The sequence below is a fragment of the Stegodyphus dumicola genome, chromosome 8 (genome assembly GCF_044657685.1).
Source record: "Stegodyphus dumicola isolate Sdum_Otavi_A_Nest chromosome 8, ASM4465768v1".
Taxonomy (NCBI): domain Eukaryota; kingdom Metazoa; phylum Arthropoda; class Arachnida; order Araneae; family Eresidae; genus Stegodyphus; species Stegodyphus dumicola.
Window position 1 is genome coordinate 154,337,339 of NC_140775.1, and position 21,572 is coordinate 154,358,910.

The 21,572-nt window shown below is 32.3% G+C and overlaps 1 protein-coding gene across 8 annotated transcripts in view; it reads left to right on the top strand.

The window, feature by feature from the left end:
* LOC118190438 (uncharacterized) overlaps positions 1 to 21,572 on the top strand; it is a 165,026-nt gene that overhangs the window by 47,228 nt on the left and 96,226 nt on the right. For all 8 annotated transcript variants that reach the window (XM_085822611.1, XM_085822613.1, XM_085822610.1 and 5 more), the window contains 3 exons: positions 5,641 to 5,752; positions 14,551 to 14,733; positions 21,327 to 21,480. In XM_085822611.1, coding sequence (XP_085678737.1) covers positions 5,641 to 5,752; positions 14,551 to 14,733; positions 21,327 to 21,480 — 449 coding nt within the window. The remainder of the gene's footprint in view (positions 1 to 5,640; positions 5,753 to 14,550; positions 14,734 to 21,326; positions 21,481 to 21,572) is intronic.

Consider the following 21,572-nt stretch of genomic DNA (forward strand, 5'->3'; position numbering starts at 1 on the left):
GCCAGTCCATTCAAGTGATATCTTCTGTTTCCACGTATTCTGACACCACATATGCTTGATGAGGCGGAATATTGCCATCCATTAGCTAAAACTCAACAACTTACGGCCATCAACACTCCTAAACAGTCTAACTTGGAATTCCATTACTAGTCCACATATCTCCGAGTGGCTAGAGAACTCCTTGAAAGATACGCAGCTCAGTGTGGGCATTTGTCATGATTCCTCCCCAAACATATTAAATCACTATCTTTGGGAACGGGATATTTCACAGACAAGGGAAGGCAAATTGCATGTTCCTTCCTCTCTCCAGATCAAAACATGTCTAGAATCACTGTTCAGACTATATCTGGACTCATCAGTTGTCCCAGTCGTCTTGGCTCCATTGAACATGACAATGTCACCAGTTTAAATGAGCCGCTCTGGAAGCTGGAGTGAGGATGACACTAACCATTGGTTTTCTCGCATGCAGTCCAACTTCGTTAAACCTTTATGCAGCAGTAGAATGGCTAATTTGAGTTCCTGTGGCAGCCTGAAAATCTAAAACCATATCTTATCTCTTGTAGTGGCTTTGCTGTTTCTTCGAGCTGACAACGACAGAAAACAGTCTTCTGATGCAGTTATTGCTTTTGGCTGCCCTTGTACAAGCAACCAATTGATCTAGTGCTTAAAAAGCGGCTGTCTATCAACTGATCTAGGGCTTAAAAAGCAGCTGCAAGCTCTTGAAGTGGTCCTTTGAGGGATATTCAAATCTTGGGTGACGTCCATTTGTGTTTGACCTCCCTTGATTCTTCCAATTATTCACCACTTTTAACCTTCACTTAAATGAATGCCTTTGAGCCATAACTACTAAATACTGATCATTCTCAGAAACTACATTCACTTTAAATAACACTAACATCTGAAATTCCAACATGCGTCAATTAATCACCTAATAATAACATAATTAATCACCTAATATGCATAATTCCGGTGCTAACATAGGTGCAGAAGTGTAATTTTGTATTAAATAGTATTTAATTAACATAAATAATTACAGCATTGGACACTAGTAACAACGTTAACTTAGTGAGAATATTTTTTCTCATTACCCTTTAATTTTGATGACCAGTATATTATATGATATACACTGGTTATCATTAATTAAGGAAACATCACAAATATAGCGATAACTCCCTCAAAAATAAGCCAAACCATGTAAAATTTGAATATGTTGCCAAGTAAGAGTAGCTGAGTAAAACTGCGATATGCAAATTAGTGGCACTGCTTTCGGAATACATCATCTGCGAGGAGCATAAAAGTCCATCTTTGAGAGCAAGCCCACATATTTCACTGTGACAGTGACATCAGAAATCTGAGATAGCCAATTCGTAACAATGACCTCCAGGCATCATTTGCTGCAGAACTGCGATGGAAAGCCATTGGGAGACTAGAGGCAGGACAAAGTCAAACAGAAGGGGCCAGATGGCTAAATGTGAGTCCTTCTGTGGTTCATAGACTTTGTAGGCAATTTCAAACCACAGATTCGGCATCTAGGAGGTTCACCCAAGGACGGCCAACTGCTACGACGAGCGCCGATGACTGATATTTGACATTATGTGCACACAGAAATAGAACCACTACTCCGACTTTTCTTAGATCCTCCCTTGCTGCAGCCACTGGAAGGTTCGTATCAACGTCAACTGTGCGTAGAAGGCTTCACGAAGGCGGTCTGTATGGGAGGCTACCAGCCATTTGTGTGCTGCTCACGTCACGCCATAGGAGGAACCGTTTTCAGTGGGCACAACAACATGTCCACTGGATGCCTGATCAATGGAGGGCAGTTCTGTTTACGGATGAGTCCAGGTTTAGTCTAGAAAGTGATTAATTATTTGATATGGAGAGAACCTAGAACTCGTTATCATCCGTCAAACATCCGTGAAAGATATGCATACGGAAGGGGCAGTGTCTGTATTTGGTGTGGCATCTCTTTGGGTGGACGCACAGACCTCCATGTCTTTCCAAGGGGAACTGTGAATGTTCAGATTTATAGAGATGACATCCTTGATGTTTATGTGCGCCGATATGCCGGGGCAATAGGTGATGCTTTCTTGTTACAGGACGACAACGTAAGACCACACAGGGCTTGCATCGTAGATGATTATCTTCAACAGGAAATAAATATGCGCAGGGAATGGCCAGCCCGATCCCCGGAATTGAATCTTATCGAGCACGTTTGGGATGCTTTAGGGAGATGTCTAGCTGCTCTTAATCCGCCCTCTCTCAGACCCTTGTTGCGCTTGCAACTGCTTTGCAAGAGCAATGGCTCTCGCTTCCTATGGAACTGATAGACCACATAATTGAAAGCATCACACTTCGCTGTATGTGCTGTATTGCTTCTAGAGGCAATCATATTCTATATTAAAGGTACTTTTTCTACAGCAAACTAACACCTTCGATTTGTTCATTTTATACATGTACTAATTTCTATACTACCATACTTTTATGGTAATTTATTTTTATGTTATTTTATACTTTACTATGTGTTGTATATTCTGGGTAAGTTTCATTAAATTCTACATGTAACTTTTTTAGTAATCGTGATTTTTGTGATTTTTCCTTAATTCATGATAACCATGGTATTACAGTTGTTACTACTTTTTATAAAGCCTTAGATGTCATTAGACTTGCCACCATAATTAGATTTCATGTCAATGATTATGTTTGGCAAATTGTTAACAGAAAAGTACCAAATACTTATGTTTTAGAACAAGGATGTCAAACTCATAAACTCATAGGTACACTTGGGCCAAACAAACAAGGTTTAACTTTAGGCGGGGCGAAAAAAAAAAAAATTCATAGAAACGTAGATTTATTTCAAATAATACAATAATAAACATATATATATATTTATATAGAAAAGAACAAGAAAAATTTAATGTTTACATCCTGATACTTGACATCTCTTCTCTGCTATTATCTTTCCTATTTCGGGAGAAATTTTGTTTGCAGTGATAACTTTCAACGCTGACCCAAGGTGAGCATCATTAATACGGTTTCTAATAGGAGACTTATTACCTTTCATGACTGAAAATAACTGCTCACACCGATAAGTGCTACCAAACATGGAAATAATTTCATATGCGAATTTTCGAGTATTTTCAAACCTGGCTGGTAAATATTTGTAAAATTCAAGCACGCCCACTTCAATGAATTTTGCTTTCAAATTTGAGTTGCATTGAATCTCGATCACCTCCATTTGCATATGGCTGGGTACTGAGTCAATACTTATTGAGAAAATCGAAGAAAAGAAAAAAAAAAATTGTCTTCGAGGGAACTAAAATCATTAAACCTCGTTTCAAATTCAGTTGTTAAATTTGCAATTTTTTCTGCGTATTTTTGATACGAACAAGAATCATCTAAACTTCATTTGTTCATGCTGCACGTCGGGAAGTGCGTCAAATCTTCATTTTTAAGTTGTTTTTCCCAAAGAACTAGTTGACATTTGAATGCTTTAATTTAATGCAAACATGTTCGTAACAATATGATCTTTTCCTTGTAACGATAAATTTAAATCAGTTATGTGTTTGGTTATATCAACGAAAAAAGATAAATCTTGTATCCATATTGGATCGTAAAACAAACTTACATCTTGATTTTTCGTTTTTAAAAACTGACATATTTCTTCTTTCAAATCCCAGAATTGTTTGAGAATCTTGGAGCAAGATAACCAACGTACCTCAGTATAGTAGGACAAACCCAAATATTCACTATCTAACTCACTTAAGAAAGCAGTGAATTGACGCTGATTTAAACCTCGAGATCTTATAAAATTTATAACTTTTTTTATATATGACAAAACATTCTCCATATTTATTACTTTCATGCATAGAACTTCTTGATGTGTAATACAATGCATATGATGAATGTTTGAACCGTGAATTTCACTAAGTTTTTTCCTTGGTAATGCTACGAAGCCATTGTTTTTCCCGGTCATTGATGGAGCGCCATCTGTAGCTACAGAATTTAGTTTTGCCAAAGGTAGATTGTATTTCTGCAGAAGTCCAAAAACACAAGTAAATATATCTTCTCCTGTGGTACTACCAGGCATCGGTATTAGTTCCAGTAATTCCTCAAAAATGTTAAAATTCTTGTGAAATTCATGAAGAAACACTGCTAATTGAGCTTTGCCACTAATGTCCGTGCTCTCGTCACAGGCAATGGAGAAACTTTCGAAACTTGATGATTTTGCTTTGATCTGATCACTTAAGTTCGCGGCTAAATCAGTAACTCTTTCCGCAACTTTTCGAGACAATGAAATTGATTGAAAAGCCTTCACATTTCCAGGACAAACAATTTCTCCAGCTTTCATTAGGCATTCCTTGATGAAATCACCGTCAGTAAAAGGCTTCGAATGTTTAGCTATCAACTCGGACAAGACGTAGCTTGCATGTACCGCCGCTTCACTTTCTTGCAATACTTTACTAAACATGGACTGTTGCTTTTTCACTCCTAACTTGAGGTCTTTCAACTTTTCTTCTCTCATTAATCCTTCGTAATTGTTATATTTCGATTTGTGTTGTTCGTAATGACGTTTAATATTATATAACTTTGGTACATTAATACTATTATTACATATCAAGCAGATTATTTTATCTTTTATTTTACAGCAAAATTATTCTAATTCCCATTTTACTTGGAATATTCTAGGTTCGTCAGCGATTTTTCGTTTAATTTTACTACCACTTGGTTTTGATATAGACATACTGAATACAAAGTGCTGGAATAAACACGGTTAATGTTAAAAAGTTAACAAAAATTTATTCTTTCCACAAGAGATAAATCAAAATGCTGAAATATTTCTTCAAAAATATTCTAACAATATCACAAAATGTCAAACGTTTAGCAAAAATCAATTCAAAACAGAGAAACTAATTCTATCTCACAGCGAAATCAATCACAGCATTAAGTAAACAAACAGTTCGCTAAAACCACAGCTACTACTGAGATGAGTTGTTTGTTCTCGGCTTTTATAAGCTTTATAATTAATTTCTCAAATATACTGGAAACATCTATAAATATCTGGATTTTTGTGGATGGCAACAGCAATTACGAGATATTTATTTATTAGGTATTAAATGCACGCGCTGTTCTATTTTTAACCTTCCAACGCAGCTGTCTTTTCAAAAATCCTCTGAGTTGCTAAGGGAACATGAAGCAAATCTAATTACAATTCTAAATAAAAAAAAACTAACTAAATAAATAACTATGAAATCCGTAACAATATGAATTAAGTAATAATTAATAATAAAGCAAAGTGCATGCACATGCATGCACCAATATATCGTACAAAACTTGCGTACAAGTTCTGAGTGCACGTGTCCCCCAAAAGCCGAAGGTAGCTGAACGCAAGCTACTCACATGCATTTGTAATTTAAGTAGTGTGTGTGTCAGCTCGCTGTGAGTAATCTAACAACACTGAATAAATTATCGTTAATTACTTAGCAGTAAACATTTCATTTTTTTCTTCGTCGATATGTTATTTTATTATTATATTTTGTTATTTGCCGATATATTGGCCGGGCCGCAAAAATATTTGTTGTGGGCCGCGAGTTTGACATCCTTGTTTTAGAATATTGAATATTGTCTTATTCTTTGTTGCAGATTTATAAAGAACATATACATGCTCGTCTCATTGCTCTCCCCAGTTTACCTGAACTGTATAAAACAACTCTTCCAAATTGCAATGATGTTGGACAATTTATGTGCATAAATGGTATGTTTTTCTTATGCATTAAGATTTTATCTTTTATATTTTAAGACGTGTGCTACTACTTTTTATGGGGTTTGAATAGTTCTTGAAAGTTCTTTGGTTTTTCTTTAAACCTAACCTTTCTTTAGGTCTTTCTTTGTGTTTTAAAAAAAAATTGTAATCCTTAAAAATTCTTAATTTTGGCCCAGATATGCAAAAGGTACTTAATTTTGCTCAAGTGTCATTTCTTTGTTTATGACTGCCATTTTGAGTAGGAATTAATATTATAATGAGTAAGACTGAGTAGGAATTACCGTAATTTCCGGAAGAAACACCGCGGCGTTTACGTGTTTAAAACTTAAATTTTCAGCGGGTGCAGCGTTTCTACCCATGTGGCGTTTAGGTGCACTAAAAATAAAATATTTCCTAGGATGGTCATTGTACATAGTTTGGATGGCCTTGTCATTGTGCATAGACTGGTGCTATTCCCACACAAAAGACCACTCAGTTGCTTTTTGCGAACGTTATTTTGTTTACATTCTTTCCCTTGAACGGACCTACATGCCTTATTCACCCTAAATGAGATCTCGGAACAATAATATTCTTCCCCCTTTCAAATCAGCATTCTCATCAGTTTGAATAGTCTCTCTTCTCTGCTGTTCGATGAATCTTCCAGGACCCATCCTCTCCCCACCCCTGCCTTTTCTGCAATTTTTTTCATAGGCGGACACGACTCCCTGCCTCGCAATAACGAACTCTGACGTATTTCCCCTTCAGCATGAATGGATTTTTCTTGGCATTCTGCCAAATACAGATCCCATCAGTTTGAGTACAAGTACTTGTTGAATAGTTTTCAAGTAAGAAGGGAGCGGAAAATTTTTGAAAATGTCTCTAAACGGCACAGAAGCTATACATTTCTTACCTTTAATTTATTTTTGAGTTATGGTTTCATTTCATGCATTTTTCTTAACTGGTATGTCATATATCAGGACTTAGGTTGAGTTTTTGCATCTATACGGCCCACGAAGATGTCACGCGCAATTTAATCTATTGCGGCGTTTACGCTGATGCGGCGTTTCTGTGTAATTTTAATTTTTTTCCCGCCATTTTTCTCGAGTGCGGCGTTTACGCAGATGCGGCCTTTCTTCCGGAAATTACGGTAATAAAGAATTTAAATATTGCTTAGATTGAAACAGAATTATCTCAAATTAGCATTGTTAATAAGAAGAAACAGTATATCATTTCAAGATGCCTGATTGGTTGATCATCCTTCCTTTTGCAACAGGTGTAATCATCAAGAATGTTCTTTGTCTCCATTGGGGGGGGGGAGAGCTTCTTTGATTCTAACCTACATTTTAGAGACATGGCTATGATGAAACCTTTGGCTCTGTGTATCTGATTTACCGTAATCTTAGAGCTTGGGAAAAATTTTTGCTATCACTTTGGTCCATTCTGAATCACATCAAAAACAAGTTTTACTATTTTTCAATAAATTCTTTTTTTTTTTTTTTTTTTTTCTATTCTTTTTTTAATGTGTCTTTAAATTTGACAGTTTATTAACATTTTGTTGATTTTAAATTCAATTTGTCTACAAAATTTTCAATTTGAAAATTTTCAATTTGAAAATTACAAATTTTATGAGTTTTTTTTACAAATATAATATACAGTATAATGTACGTAGCGTATTCGGAAACTAAGTACCGTTTCATTCTAGCGCCGTCACAGCACTGTGGTAGGCATCCCGTGCATGCGCACTAGTCTTTCTTGTTCACTGACTTCCAATTGTCGCCATTTTGGTTGCTCTATGTTGTGTTTTCAGTTTGCTGTGCACATTCAAAATGTTTAAGACAATTAGTTATCCCGCTGACTGTGAGATTTGTGTGGTGATTAAACTTTTGAACGCAAGGAATGTTAAACTGGCCGAAATTTATCGTCGAGTGACAGAAGTTTACGGTGAATACGCGATAAGTGATGGAATTGTGAGAAAGTGGGTAAGAATGTTTAATGCAGGTCGAACAAATGTCCACGCCGAGCCTCGGAGTGGTCGGCCTTCTGTTGTCACCGATGATTTGGTAAGGAAAGTTGATGAAGCAATTCATGAGAACAGACGCTTTCAGAGACGTTTCCGCAAATTTCACGTACTGTTTTGTTCGAAATTGTGTCTGACCGCTTGAATTATCGCAAACTGTGTTCCCGATGGGTTCCAAAAATGCTCACTGATTTTCACAAAACAAAGTGACTTTGTAGTACCCTGACATTTCTCACGCGGTACAGTGATGAGGGAGAAAATTTTTAAACCAAATTGTGAAACTTGGGTGTGTCATTTCACACCAGAATCGAAACAACAATCGATGGAGTGGAGACACATTCATTCTCCGAAAAAACAAAAGTTCAAAGTGACAATGTCATCACAAAAAATCATGTGCACTGTCTTCTGGGATAGGAAAGGCGTTTTGCTTAGTGAATTTCTTTGCAGAGGTGAAACCATTAATGCGGCACGATATTGTGAGACTTTAACAAAACTAAGGCGTGCCATTCAAAACAAACGAAGAGGAATGCTCAGTAAAGAAATTGTGTTGCTCCATGACAATGCTCGGCCCCATACTGCTGGTGTCATTCAATCGTTAATTCAACAGTTTCATTGGGAGCAGTTTGATCACCCACCGTACAGCCCCGACTTGGCGCCGTCCGACTATCACTTGTTCCTGCACATGAAGCGCGAGCTTGGTGGCAAGCGCTTTGGTTCTGACGATGACACGAAAAATGCTGTGGAGTCGTGGTTATCGAAACTGGCAGGAAGTTTCTTTGACGATGGTATACAAAAACTGGTCACCCGCTATGACAAGTGTTTGATCATTGGCGGAAACTATGTTGAAAAATAGTTTAAGACATGTATTTTCATGTAAAAATAAAATTGGATTCGAAAAAATTGTTTTACTTTTTTTTCTTTTTTTCTTTTTTTTTTTTTTTTTTTTTCCAAAACGGTACTTAGTTTTCGAATATGCCTCGTATAATTTTTTATAACAGCATTTTTGAGATATCATTAAAGTAACAATAATATATTAAAATTATAGATTGAAAAAACAGTTTTATTTTACCCCATCTGGATTTACTTTTTTTGGGGGAATTTATGAATGTTTTAATTCTGAAAAGTAAACAAAGTAATAAATTTAGTTTAAATATCATGCTAAATAACAATAAAAAAAAACTCCAACATTAAGAATCAGCGTAAATTTTTTAAAAATTGTTTCGATAGTTTTTTAACTACCTTCATCAGCTGCTAAGTGCAAATGAACCAAATAAAGGGTGAAGAAAGATCTATCCTTATCTTATCTATCTTCACCCTTTATTTAGTTCATTTGCACTGAGCAGCTGAAGAAGGTAGTTAAAAAACTATTGAAACTAGTACTGCAAATATTTTTTTTTTTTTTTTTTTTAATTTACACTTATTCTTAATGTTGGACTTTGTTTTTGAAGGTAATAAAGAAAGCTTATAAAGCACAGTTTCCAAATCTTTTTTTAGCAAAAGCAAAAAAACGCTACTTACTTATTAACATAACCAACATAGCAGAAGTCATCAGAATTTCAAAATACACCATGTACATAACAGTGCATTTACTTTGGCATTTATGCACCCCTCTGGCAACCATGCACATAACAATTTTTCATTTTTAACTGAGAATGTTGTCATTTTCATGTGTTCTGTTTGTTGTATTTTAAGTTTCAATGATTTTTATTAATAAATTATAAAATTTTTGTCTTTAAATTTAATTTTAATGTATGCATTTATGATATTCGTCTTCAGTGAAAGTTTTTTTTTTTTTTTTTTTTTTTTTTTTTTTTTTTTTTTTTTTCAGCAGTACTGCATTTTGCCTTTAAATCGTTAAAGGGAATATTAGTTTGAATATATTCTTGCAGCAATCACCATAAAATTTCTACCAAGAGAAAAATAAAAATCTGCTTGTAAATATATTTATTGATGATTTTCGAGATAAATGTGTAATTAAAATTTAAAATGTATTTTCGAGATAAATGTGTAATTAAAATGTAAAAAATATGTATGCATGTAATAAATACTTTTTTACAATTATCGGTCAGCATTCTTCTGGAAAAATCAAAAGGTATGTCAAGGTGGTTACATTATGACATATGTAAATACAGTCAAAAGTCGCTAATTCGGACACCCATAATCCGTACTTCAAAGCTAAAAACTTTCTGCGCATGCGCAGCATTCACACATACGCATAGGCGTTTACGCGTGCGCATAAGACCTTTACGACTGTGCATATGCATGTGCGCAAGCGCAGAATACGTTTTCGCGTGCGCGTTTAATGTATAACAAACAGTATAAGCTAAAATTATCTATTTCAGTTAATGTTGATGATTGCGTTGTTCCTTAATCTTCGAATTAGATCCGGCTTATTATTTTTTGCAGACTGTAAGAGCAATTTTATAAAAGTAAACTTGAACTTTCAATTATGTCAAATAGAATTTCCGATGCTGGAGCTCCCAAAGGATCTACAAAACAAAAGTATGTTTCGATGTCCATCAAACAAAAAGTGGAATTGCTGCAAAAAATGGATAAAGATATGAAGAAGGTGACAGAGAGATTAGTGAAAACGAAAAAATTTCGATTGACAAGTTAGTCGGTATTCTCGGCACAGCAATTACGGGACTTGAACAGCAAGAACAAAATATGAAAACAAATTTCTAACTTTAATTTTCCCATAGTCCCTTTAATTTTATTACTTCCTTTTCTTGTCCTAAAATTAGTATCTATTCATAATCAATCTAAAATGCATAATTTCAAAATTAATCCACATCTTGCCATTTTGCATAACATGTAGCAATTGCAGATATCTTTTATTCAGTCAGATTAAAGAAACTTTTGACTGTATATTTCATGCTATTTTTTGAATGCATACATTCCCTTTTTATCTTGCTTTGCTAAATTTGCTATCGTCCATTATCTGAAAATATAAGCTTCCAAAAATTGTAGGGTGCTTATTGATGTGTGAGTAAGTATATGTGTATCAAGAATTAATTATCCAGAAATAACTTATGTCTTGTCTTTGCCCCGTCTGTCCCTAAGTGTCATTTTTGTATCCGTGTAAATTTTAGGAAAGCCTTTTCCAAGGTGTTACAAGGTCACCATCTCCAATCCATCATAGCTACTGCCTAATTACAATTATATTACACATATAGTATACAGTACAAAGTCTGTAATCTGGATATCCATTATCCGGAATGACCTATAATCCGGACCTCAAAGCCACAAACTTTTTTTTTTTTTTTTTTTTGTATACTTTACGTGTGCACGTAATGCGTTTAATGTATAACGGATGGTATAAGCTAGGCTAAAATTATCTTTACTGATTCTAAGGCATTTCAGTTAAGGTTGCAGATTGCACTGTTCCTTAATCTTCTAATTGGATCTGGCTTATTATTTTTTGCAGACTGTTAGAACAATTTTATAAAAATTAAGCTTGAACATTCGATTATGTCAAAAAGAGTTTCCAATTCTGCAGCTGCCAAAGGATCTACAAAGCAAAAACATGTTTTGATGTCCATCAAACAAAAAGTGGAATTGCTGCAAAAAATGAATAAAGGCATATTTGTCTCAAAATTATACGAGGAGTATGAGATTGGAAAGCTGTATATGACATAAGCAAAAAGAAAAAGGAACTTTTTGAATTTTTTGTGGATTCCGACACCCCGTTTGCAATGAATAACAGAAAAAGGATTCGTTATAATAAAAGTGACGATCATGACAAAGTGATGATTGAATGGGTCAGACAGCATGACAGCGAGGGAGTGCCATTGACAGGTCCAAATGGTTCAAGCCAAAATATTTCATGAAGAAATGAACTTAAACACTAAGTGCACATATTCGACAGGTTGGTTAACCAAATTTAAAAATCGCCATGGTATAAGACAATTAAAAATTTCAGGTGAAAAAGCTTCAGCGGATACTGAAGCTGCTGAAAAATTTGCAGATGAATTCAATGAACTCATTACTAGTGAACAATTACCTCCAGAACAAATTTACAACGCTGATGAAACTGGTTTTTTGTGGCAATATGTACCACGAAATACCTTGGCAACCTCTACAGAAAAGGCTCCAAATGGTGTCAAAGATTCCAAAGCGAGACTAACAATTTTAGTGTGTGCAAATGCTGTAGAAACGCACAAGTGCAAACTTTTCATAATCGGAAAACATGAATGACCTCGAGCATTTATTTTCGCGAGATTTTCCCCGTTATATATCGCACAAATAAAACAGCATGGATGACACAAGCGTTGATGAATGATTGGTGTGAAAATCATTTTATATCCAAGGCTTGGCGACATTTGAATTCAGTTGGTTTACCTGATGACTCAAAAATAGTCCTGATTGTTGGCAACCGTTCGGTGCATACTTCACTTAAAGTTTTAGTGAAAGATAATGTATCCGTATTACTCTTCCCTTCAAATTTTACATCTATCATTTAGCCTATGGATATGGGAATAATGCACGCGCTGAAATGCAAATATAAAGTACCATTTTAAAAATCTATGTTGAATTTCTTGAACAATGGCAAGACTATTTAAGACTTTTTTAGTATAAAATCTGCTGTGTGGAGCATTGCAAGATCGTGGGAGGATGTGTCCCCAGATACGTTAAAAAATGCTTGGCATAATTTATAGCCAGCTACCATATTTCATGGTGAGGACGATGAAGATGATAGCCGCGAATTTGAAGGTTTTTGGACATCGCAAACTAAAGGTGAACTTTTCCAGTTATTGGATTTTGTAAAGAAATGTGGAGAAGCAATAATAAATGAAGATGATATAACAGAAGTTTTTCATTGCGACGACAATGCCCCAATCATCAATCAATTAACGTATGGCGAAATCGGTAGTATGGTTCTAGATCCAGAAAATATTGCTTTCGATAGTGAAGAAAGTGAAAGAGAGGTTATTGAAAAAGAAACAATTTCGATTGACAAGTTAGTCAGTATTCTTGACACAGCAATTACAGGACTTAAACAGTGGAACTTTGTAACTTAACAAGAAATTATGTCTGTTTATAGAATTAAAGAGAAAGTATTAGCGCAAAAAATGAAGCAACTTAAACAACTTACATTGAAAGAAATGTTTAAATTCAAGAAATGTTAAATGTAAACAAATAAATATTAAGCTTTTTTTTTTTTTTTTTTTTTTTTTTTTTGTAAATTTTGATACCCTTTAGATCATAATTGCTCTTTATTTCATAAATTACGGTTTCATATTTTTAATTCTATAATTTCTGCATGCGATATTATTAGATTTAAATTGATGATCTATAATCCGGAATCGCTGAGGTCCCAACGAGTCCGGATTACGGACTTTGTACTGTATATCAGTGCACCATGTATCATTTCAGAATTTTTTTGAGTTATTCTCAATATTGATATTGCTAAAGAAATAAAATTAGCATTTTGTTCTATATATTCTAAATGCACGCAGTTTTTTTAAAACAACAGAATTATTTAAGTAAATCTGAAATTTCAAAGATAAAGAGGAAATATACTGAGGAAGCTAGAGTACATAAAGCCAAAGAAAAATTCTTTAAAAGACTATTGCTGAAAATATTTAAAAAATTAAAAAAAATATAGTAGCAACGTTGATTTGTTTGCAAGTGAACTTAAAGATAGAAATGCATTAAAAATAGCTAAAATATCTGGAAAAAATTTAAAATCGAGGGGATGCATAAGTATTTTTTTGTGTTGTGTATTTTTTGAATGGTTTACTGTTTATTAACCATTATGTCATTATTTTACATGTACTAATTTCATCGATTCTCACAAGGATGCAAGCTAGTTAATGTATATAAGAAAATAGTTCTCAAAGGAGAGAGCTTTTGGTAGCACTGCTGATCATGCCACTATTATTTTCATCCAGCTTCTGAAGTGACTTAATTGGCTTTAGCCTTTGTTAGCCATGTTTGCTGATGTGAGTCAAGGGCCTGAGCCTCAACCGATCTTGTGAATTTTCACATTTAAAAATAACATTAGATTTTAACATATGTTCATTTAATCTGCAAGCTGTGGAGCCTTCTTTTAGTACACAACTTATCACACTTAATTGCACTGAATAGCTAGTAAAAAAGTTTGTTTGAATTTTTCTTCTGACTGGGTGATACTTCAGTGAAGGGTAAGAAGAGTGATAAGTTTGGTTGTCTTTATGAAGCCAGAATTCAATATCTTAGATAATTAGTTTCAATGCAGCTTTTAATGTATAATTGCTATAACGCTTTTTTGAAACCATTGTAATAAATTGTACATCTGTTATCTGAAACTGCAGTTTTTCCTTAGACTGTGATTTTAATGATGCTTTTGTGATGAATATTTTTGAAAAATAAGTGAATTTTTTATAGTAATCATATAAATTGTCTTTAAAATAAATGTACTATTATAAGTGTAAAATATGAATGTTTTAAGAAATTTCACTAATTTAATTGTTAATTATTTGATAATATTCAGGAAGTTGATTTTATTAATCAGCTTTTGGTAATTAGTAAAATCAACTTACTGAATGAAAATTGATTTTATTTTACAGTTATATAAAATGTTAGATTATGTTTAAAAACAATGTATCATAAATATGCTTGCTTTATTCTCAAATTAGTATTACAAGAGTGAAATCGATTGATTGGAAAATTTTTAAAATTTATTTTATTTCCATTTGCTGATAGGTCCTTAATTTTTTTCACAGACGGACTTTAAAAGCATTTAATTTTCATGAATAGAAATATGTGTGAGTTCTGTGTCTACATTAACATTCTTGGTTATTTTTTAAAGGAACTGTTATACGGGCATCTGCTCCAAAAATGATTGAATACCGGAAGTCCTGGAGATGTACCAAATGTAAACATCAATTTGTCATTGATGCTTGTGTGGAAAAAGGTTACATTTGTGAGAAACCATTAGCATGTCCAAATCCTGAATGGTGTAATGGAAAAAATTTCATATGTATGAATACAGGTAAATTTTGCATTTAGCTTTTGCTTTTATTTTTTTCATATGTATTAAACAAATGTATATTTTGAAGGATTAAAAAAGATATTTTATTCATCTGATCTACATATATAATTCATTCAAATCTAAAAGTGTTTTCTTTCATTGGTATTTTTTTATTAATTTACATGACATTTTAATTAAATTAGTAATTGCAGTTTTACCTTCATGCATTCATTTAGAATTAATTCTAAATTAAAATCACTTAAAGAATGATGCTATGTGTTAAATGAATTTACTATTTATTAAAGTTATTTTTTACTGTACTCTATTAAGTACTTTTGGTTTTATGGTAAAAAAATAGCTTTTGACCATAAAACTATAAAATAGCTAGTTTTGAAATTTGACAATAAGTATATTTAATTGTAGTAAAGAACTTTAGAGAGAATCTTTAAGAGATACCATCATAGGCGAATAAGGGAAATGAGTTTTTATTCATGTTAAATTGGAGAAAATCACACAAATCCTTTTTAGTCAGTTCATTTTATGGTTGGAAGTGGACCCTCGTCATAATATTCCCCTCAGTTCATAGTATATTTTATTTCAGTTTAGCAAATTATCAAAAAGCTTTTAATTTTTTCCCTCCACTTTTGAATGTTTAAAAGAATTTTTTTTATGAAAGACTGTTGTATTTATGTGCAAATTGAAATTTTCCTCATCGCAAAACTGAAGTAGAGGAGCTTTTTTTTTTTTTCTCAATCAACTTTGGATAAATGACTTCTGAACTTGTGAATAATTTGATCATTTGAAATGAATTATAAAAAACTCAATCAGATGAATATTGAGCAAGTCCAATTTAGGGCTAAAATCTCAATTATAGCATTTAAACTTCATATTCTGGTGTCATGAACTGCGACTGAAATTCATAATTCAGTAAAAATAACTGACTTCAAACATTATCAATAACTGAATAAAAAAAATTGAATTTTATAATAAGGTACTATCAAATGCCACTGCTGTAGAGAACTGTGAAAAGTATACTGTCTACAGATGGAATAATCCTACAACTTAATTTTCAGATTCTGTATCTATGAAAATTCATTTTTCAACATTCTGGGTATAACAGGATGAGAATGAAACAAGCAGTGATTCCTATGTAGACAGTGAGGAGAAAGTATATAATAAATATTATATATTTTTAATGCCAGAATACCCTCAACTTCTCCCCCAAAAAGTGATGTTTGATGTAGAAGTTGGACCATTTAATACTTTTGAAAAGACTGCTAAAGAAATTTGGATAATGAATTCTTTGAAACAGTTGCACACTTTAATGACAGGTTTATTTTCTAAATAATAATTTATTGCATAAAATTAATATTTCAAAATTTTTAATATGATATGTGAAATAACTTTAATTTTTACTTTTAATTAAGACTGAATATATAAGGTGGCCCAAGATAAACCGAACCAAAACAAGTGAAGAATGCATGAACATTACAAAAATAAAGTGACATTATAAAAAATAACCGAACTGGACATGGGAAAACTTGACTTAGATCCTGAAAATAAAGAACTGTTGAAATTAATGTATGATTTTTACACCATTTAGTATTCATCTGGGTCATTAGCTACTACAGTAACATTTTAAAATGCAAATAATGGTAAAACATAAATAAGTAAGAAATAAAATATTACAAATTCTGTGTTTTTTATCTTCCAAACACACACAGTTATATTATTTCCTTTTAACACTGGAACTGATCTATCTGCATTTTCAAACTAATATCAGAATTATTTAAATATAAATCAAGTACTACATATCATGAAAAATGTAGCAGATCCAATTAGTAATATTTTCCCACTACTTTTTTAAAAGATTTATTATTATAAACCATTTCCTTCTTTTCTAAGCCTGTAATAATTTTGTTTTGAATGATGGATTTCAAAATATATATGAAAGTAATGAAAATGTAACCAGGTGAAGTTCAGATCAACACTAATGCGTGATCAGCCAGGAATTGTTATTGTGTTGAATTAGAGGCTGCTTGATAATATATCAGAACACTGATATTGCAGATGTTTAGTTAGCAATTCAGATAATCATTCAAAATAATAATCTTCTTCCTCTTTTTATTAAAATTTATTAAATTTTAGGTGTCAGTTATTTAACTCCATACTAAGCCCAGGTATCAAAGGTTTAAATTTCTTTGTGTAATTAATTACCTAAATTAGTCTAGTTATATGATGCTATAAGACATATTTTAATATAATTACTGAATTTAAATTGAGGTTATGCTGTACTGGTTTGAGCTGTGATGCATCAATCAATGATAAAGATCCACTGAAATTATGTTGCTCAAATTTTAGATTGAAATTCTTGATCTTTCTTAGCAAGTCATAATTAATGCAGTTATTGAGCCTAAAATTATATAAATATTATCTGATTATGGGATCAAGGGATAGGCCATAAAATACTGAGAGTTTCAGGTTCAGTTTTTAATGACTTAGCACATTTTGTGGTTAACATGTGTGTAACATTAATACAGGCCAGTTTCATGTAAGTTTACTGTAATTCTTCTACTTACAAGAAGAAAGTTCCCAAATTTTTGCTGTAATTAATGACTCAATCTGTAGTTGATCAGAAGAATTTATTCTAATCTTAAGACATATTTTGCTAATATCACAGGGTTGCCACACTACCTGGAAAACCAGAAAAAGTAAGGGAATTTAAATATTTTAGTCAAAAGGCCAAGGAATTTCATATGGCAATCCCCCAAAAAATCAGTTTTGCACCTAGTGATTGTTGGAAGCGATCACTTTCTTTTCAAATTATGTATCACATAAGCATCATTCAGGCAACTGCCGTAGAGCCAATTTTCGCAACTCCAGTCAGATTGTCTTTTAGAAAGGCAAAGCAAGTTTCCAGTAATCTCGAAAATCGAGAGACTCGCGCATGTGCAGTGTATGTTGAAATAAATAAAATACCTTCCCATTCTCATATAAAACAAAATCGATTTAATTCTAGTATATGGTACACAGTTTTGAGCGACATTATGATGAGTAATAAATCGGTCATTTTGGTCTTGATGACAGTTTTCTAAATCGTACCAAGGCCGTAGCATATACTAGGATTTACCGCAAAGTTTTTTAAACCTTTTTTTTTTTTTTTTAATAAATGTATTATTTGTCATTCTGCACTAAAATAAAAAAATAGTAATTGGTCATCTAGGCTCACTATTTAATGTAATTATATTCGCCAAAATATCTTTGATTATTGTAATATCAGTTTTTAAGTAATTTATTTATTTATTTTAATGTTGTTCATATCATTTAATGTGGCTTCTTCCCTCTAAATTTATTTATTATTAGTTAATAGTACTTTCAAATTTCGGGCAATTTTCTCTGGCATAATCCTGAAACGAATTCTAGCAGTATGATGACATACTACTACGAAATTTAATGCACATGTTTTTTGCATATGCATTCTGCTAAATAAATATAAAATACCTGAATTTATTTTAAAATATCATTAAATAGATGTCTTTCAATTGTATAGCTGCAAACTGTTTGCAAAAAAAGACATTTTTTAATCCAGATTGCACAGACTCTAATCTCAATCTTCAGTGGAGAAAACAACTATTATAGTTATAATAGTAACATCTGTAAAGCTCTAGACTGAGAAAGTATGTGACATAGATTTATATATAGCATGTTCCAATATAGGTGTTTTGACACAAAATCGGACTTTTTCTGAAATAACATATCAAGTTTTTTCCATATTTCGATTCTATAACTCAAATTAAGTAAAACTACCAAGTTTTGTAAAAATCAAACAAGTAGTTTTTAAGAAATTAGCTCTCAATTTTAGCTGCTCAATGTTAATTGAGTTTGATATATATTTATTAATGTCCCCTTTTTATTAAACTTATTTGGTTCTTTCTTTCACATTTTGAAATTCAGGTTCATTCCAAAAAAAAAAAAAAAACCCACCCATTTCTTATGATTTATTTTTAAAATTCGTATTTTTAAATAATTTTTATAAATTAAAAAAAAATTCGAATTATAATCCGTAAAATTTTTACCATCATCTTAAAGTAGATGTATTTTTAAGCAAATGTGCAAAAAATTAGAGTTTTTAATTCAGAATTTCCGAAGATACACGTGAATTTATATATTGGTGCGTTTTGAAATTTGGCATATTTGCTGAAAGCGATAAAACATCAAATGTGGTTTAGACACTTTGCTAAAATTATTTTAAAGTAAGAATGATATAACTTTTTTTCCGCTCTTGCACAATGTAAAAAGGTAGGAAAGAAGTGCCTTTTTTTCCGCTCTGGCATAATGGAAGGGAAAAAAAATTGGTTATCATATATTAAGAAGTGCGACACATGAATTATTCTTGGTGCAAACTGAAAAAAAATTGTGCCAAGATAAATTTTTGAATTTGTCCTTAAATTTCGCACCAAATTTTACAAAATTTAATATCTAGGCATAATTTGAGTTGTAGAATCTAAATATGGGAAAAACATTGGTATGTTATTTCAGAAAAAGTCCAATTTTGTGTCACAATACCTACAGTGTCTCACAAAAGTGATAGGACACTTGTGCTTTACAAAAGGAAACTGTAGTAAAATAAATTTAAAAAACATGTAAGACTTTTTTGTGGGTGTGTTTCATACTTAAATTTAGTAACAATTATTACATAACATACATTTTCTCAAAATATTAAAATATTAATTTAATAAAAATACATTTGTTTAGAACGGAGCAAAAAATGGCTCACATAAGTGATGGGACACTTACTTTTCCATCAAATATTTATCCAAAAATTTTACTTTTTAAAAGGTTTTAATATTTTGTTGGATTTCCTTTTAGTTTTAAAACATGATTTAATCTTCTTGGATGGATTCGACTAATTTTTTTGTGATTTCTGGAGTGATTTTACCCCATTCTTCTTGAAGCACCGATTTTAATTGTTGTTTTGAAGAAATGGTGTGTTTGCAAGTTCTTGATTCCAATTCTTGCCAAATATTCTGTATGGGATTTAAGTCTGGAGATTGTGGTGGTGTTTTTATTATTTCAGGACAGTTATACTGCAGCCAGAGTCTAACGTTCAAAGCAGTGTGCTTGGGGTCATTGTCCTGGTAGAATTTAAAATCGTTATGACGGTTCAATTTTCGTGCTGAAGGTTTCAAATTTTGATTTAAAATGTCAATATACATGTACTGATCCATTATACTGTCAATAAAAACAAGATTACCAACTCCAGCGGACGACATACACCCCATACCATAACTCCTCCTCCACTATGTTTTACTGTTGGCACCAAGTTCTGTTTTCGAAATTCTTCCTTGGATTTTCTCCACACCAAGATTCTACCGTCAGAACGAAATATGTTAAATTTATTCTCATCAGCAAATATAACTTCATTCCAGTAATCAGAATTCTTATTTATGTTGAATTTTGCGAAAGCCAGTCTGAGTTTTCCATTCTTTTCACTTAAGAAGAATTTTTTCCTGGCTGCTCTACCATGATATCCAGCAGATCGAATTACTCTTCTAATAGTCTCAGGATTAACAATTACTCCATGTAATGCTTGTAAATCAGCAGCAACTTTAGGGGCACTCATTCTTGGATTTTTTTAAATATTTCGAACGATAATTCGCTTTATTCCATTGGATAGCTTTGACAGTCGGCCAGGTCTTCCATTATCCTGAATCATATGATTCTTTTTATATCGTTTAATGATATTGAAAACTGTTGAATGACTCAAGTTCAGCAGTTTCTCTAATAGATTTTCCACGTTCAGTATGCAAATAAATAACTAATTTTCGAATTTCAGGCAAAGTTTCTTTTCTTTTAGCATTCATGGCTGCATAGAGCTAAAAAGCACAAAAATTCCAAAATAAACTGGAGAGAAATACTGCAGACGATTTTATAAATTATTGCCAATTGCTTTTGAGTAAAAATAAAACCCCCCCAAAATATTTTTATTGTAGTATGTAGTAGTATCTAACTTATGTGAGCCATTTTTTGCTCCATGCTAAACAATTATACTTTTATAAAATTAACATTTTAATATTTTGAGAAAATGTATGTTATGTAATAATTGTTACTAAATTTAAGTATGAAACACACCCACAAAAAAATTTTACATGTTTTTCTAATTTATTTTATTACAGTTTCCTTTTGTAAAGCACAAGTGTTCCATCACTTTTGTGAGACACTGTATGTTAGAACAACGCTATATATAAATCTAATATATAGGCTAATTCGCGCTTTTGAGACATGAAAAACGCAATTTGAATTTTATCAATCGGCCCAGTAGAATGGAGATATAGAACTGCCCCATTTAATTTTTTTTTTTTTTTTTTTTTTCCCAGTGTACAATTAATGTGTATTATGATGAAATCTCAGTGTAGAGACTATTCTGTTATGAGAGCTAGTGCAGAAAGTCTTCAGCTGATAAGAATATTTTAAGTGCCCTTTTGTTATAGCAGCCATTCATTATAATATACTTTTTATAGAACTTGGGACTTGTTTTAATGAGTCTTGACTGTATTAATCTAATTTCAAACATTATGCAATTATATTTACTGATTAAAGTACTTTGTATTTAGATATAAGCACAAAATTTTGTAAGGATTACCAAGAAATAAAAGTGCAAGAGCAAGTTCAAAATTTGGCGATTGGTTCTGTTCCTAGATCAATATGGGTAATACTTGAGGAAGATCTTGTAGAAACTTGTCATCCTGGTAATGATGTAAATGTAAGGTAAATAATTTTTTTTGTAGTGATTTGCATATCAATATAGTTCTTATTTGATGGAACATTTTAAATGAAAGCATTACCAAATGTAAATTTTG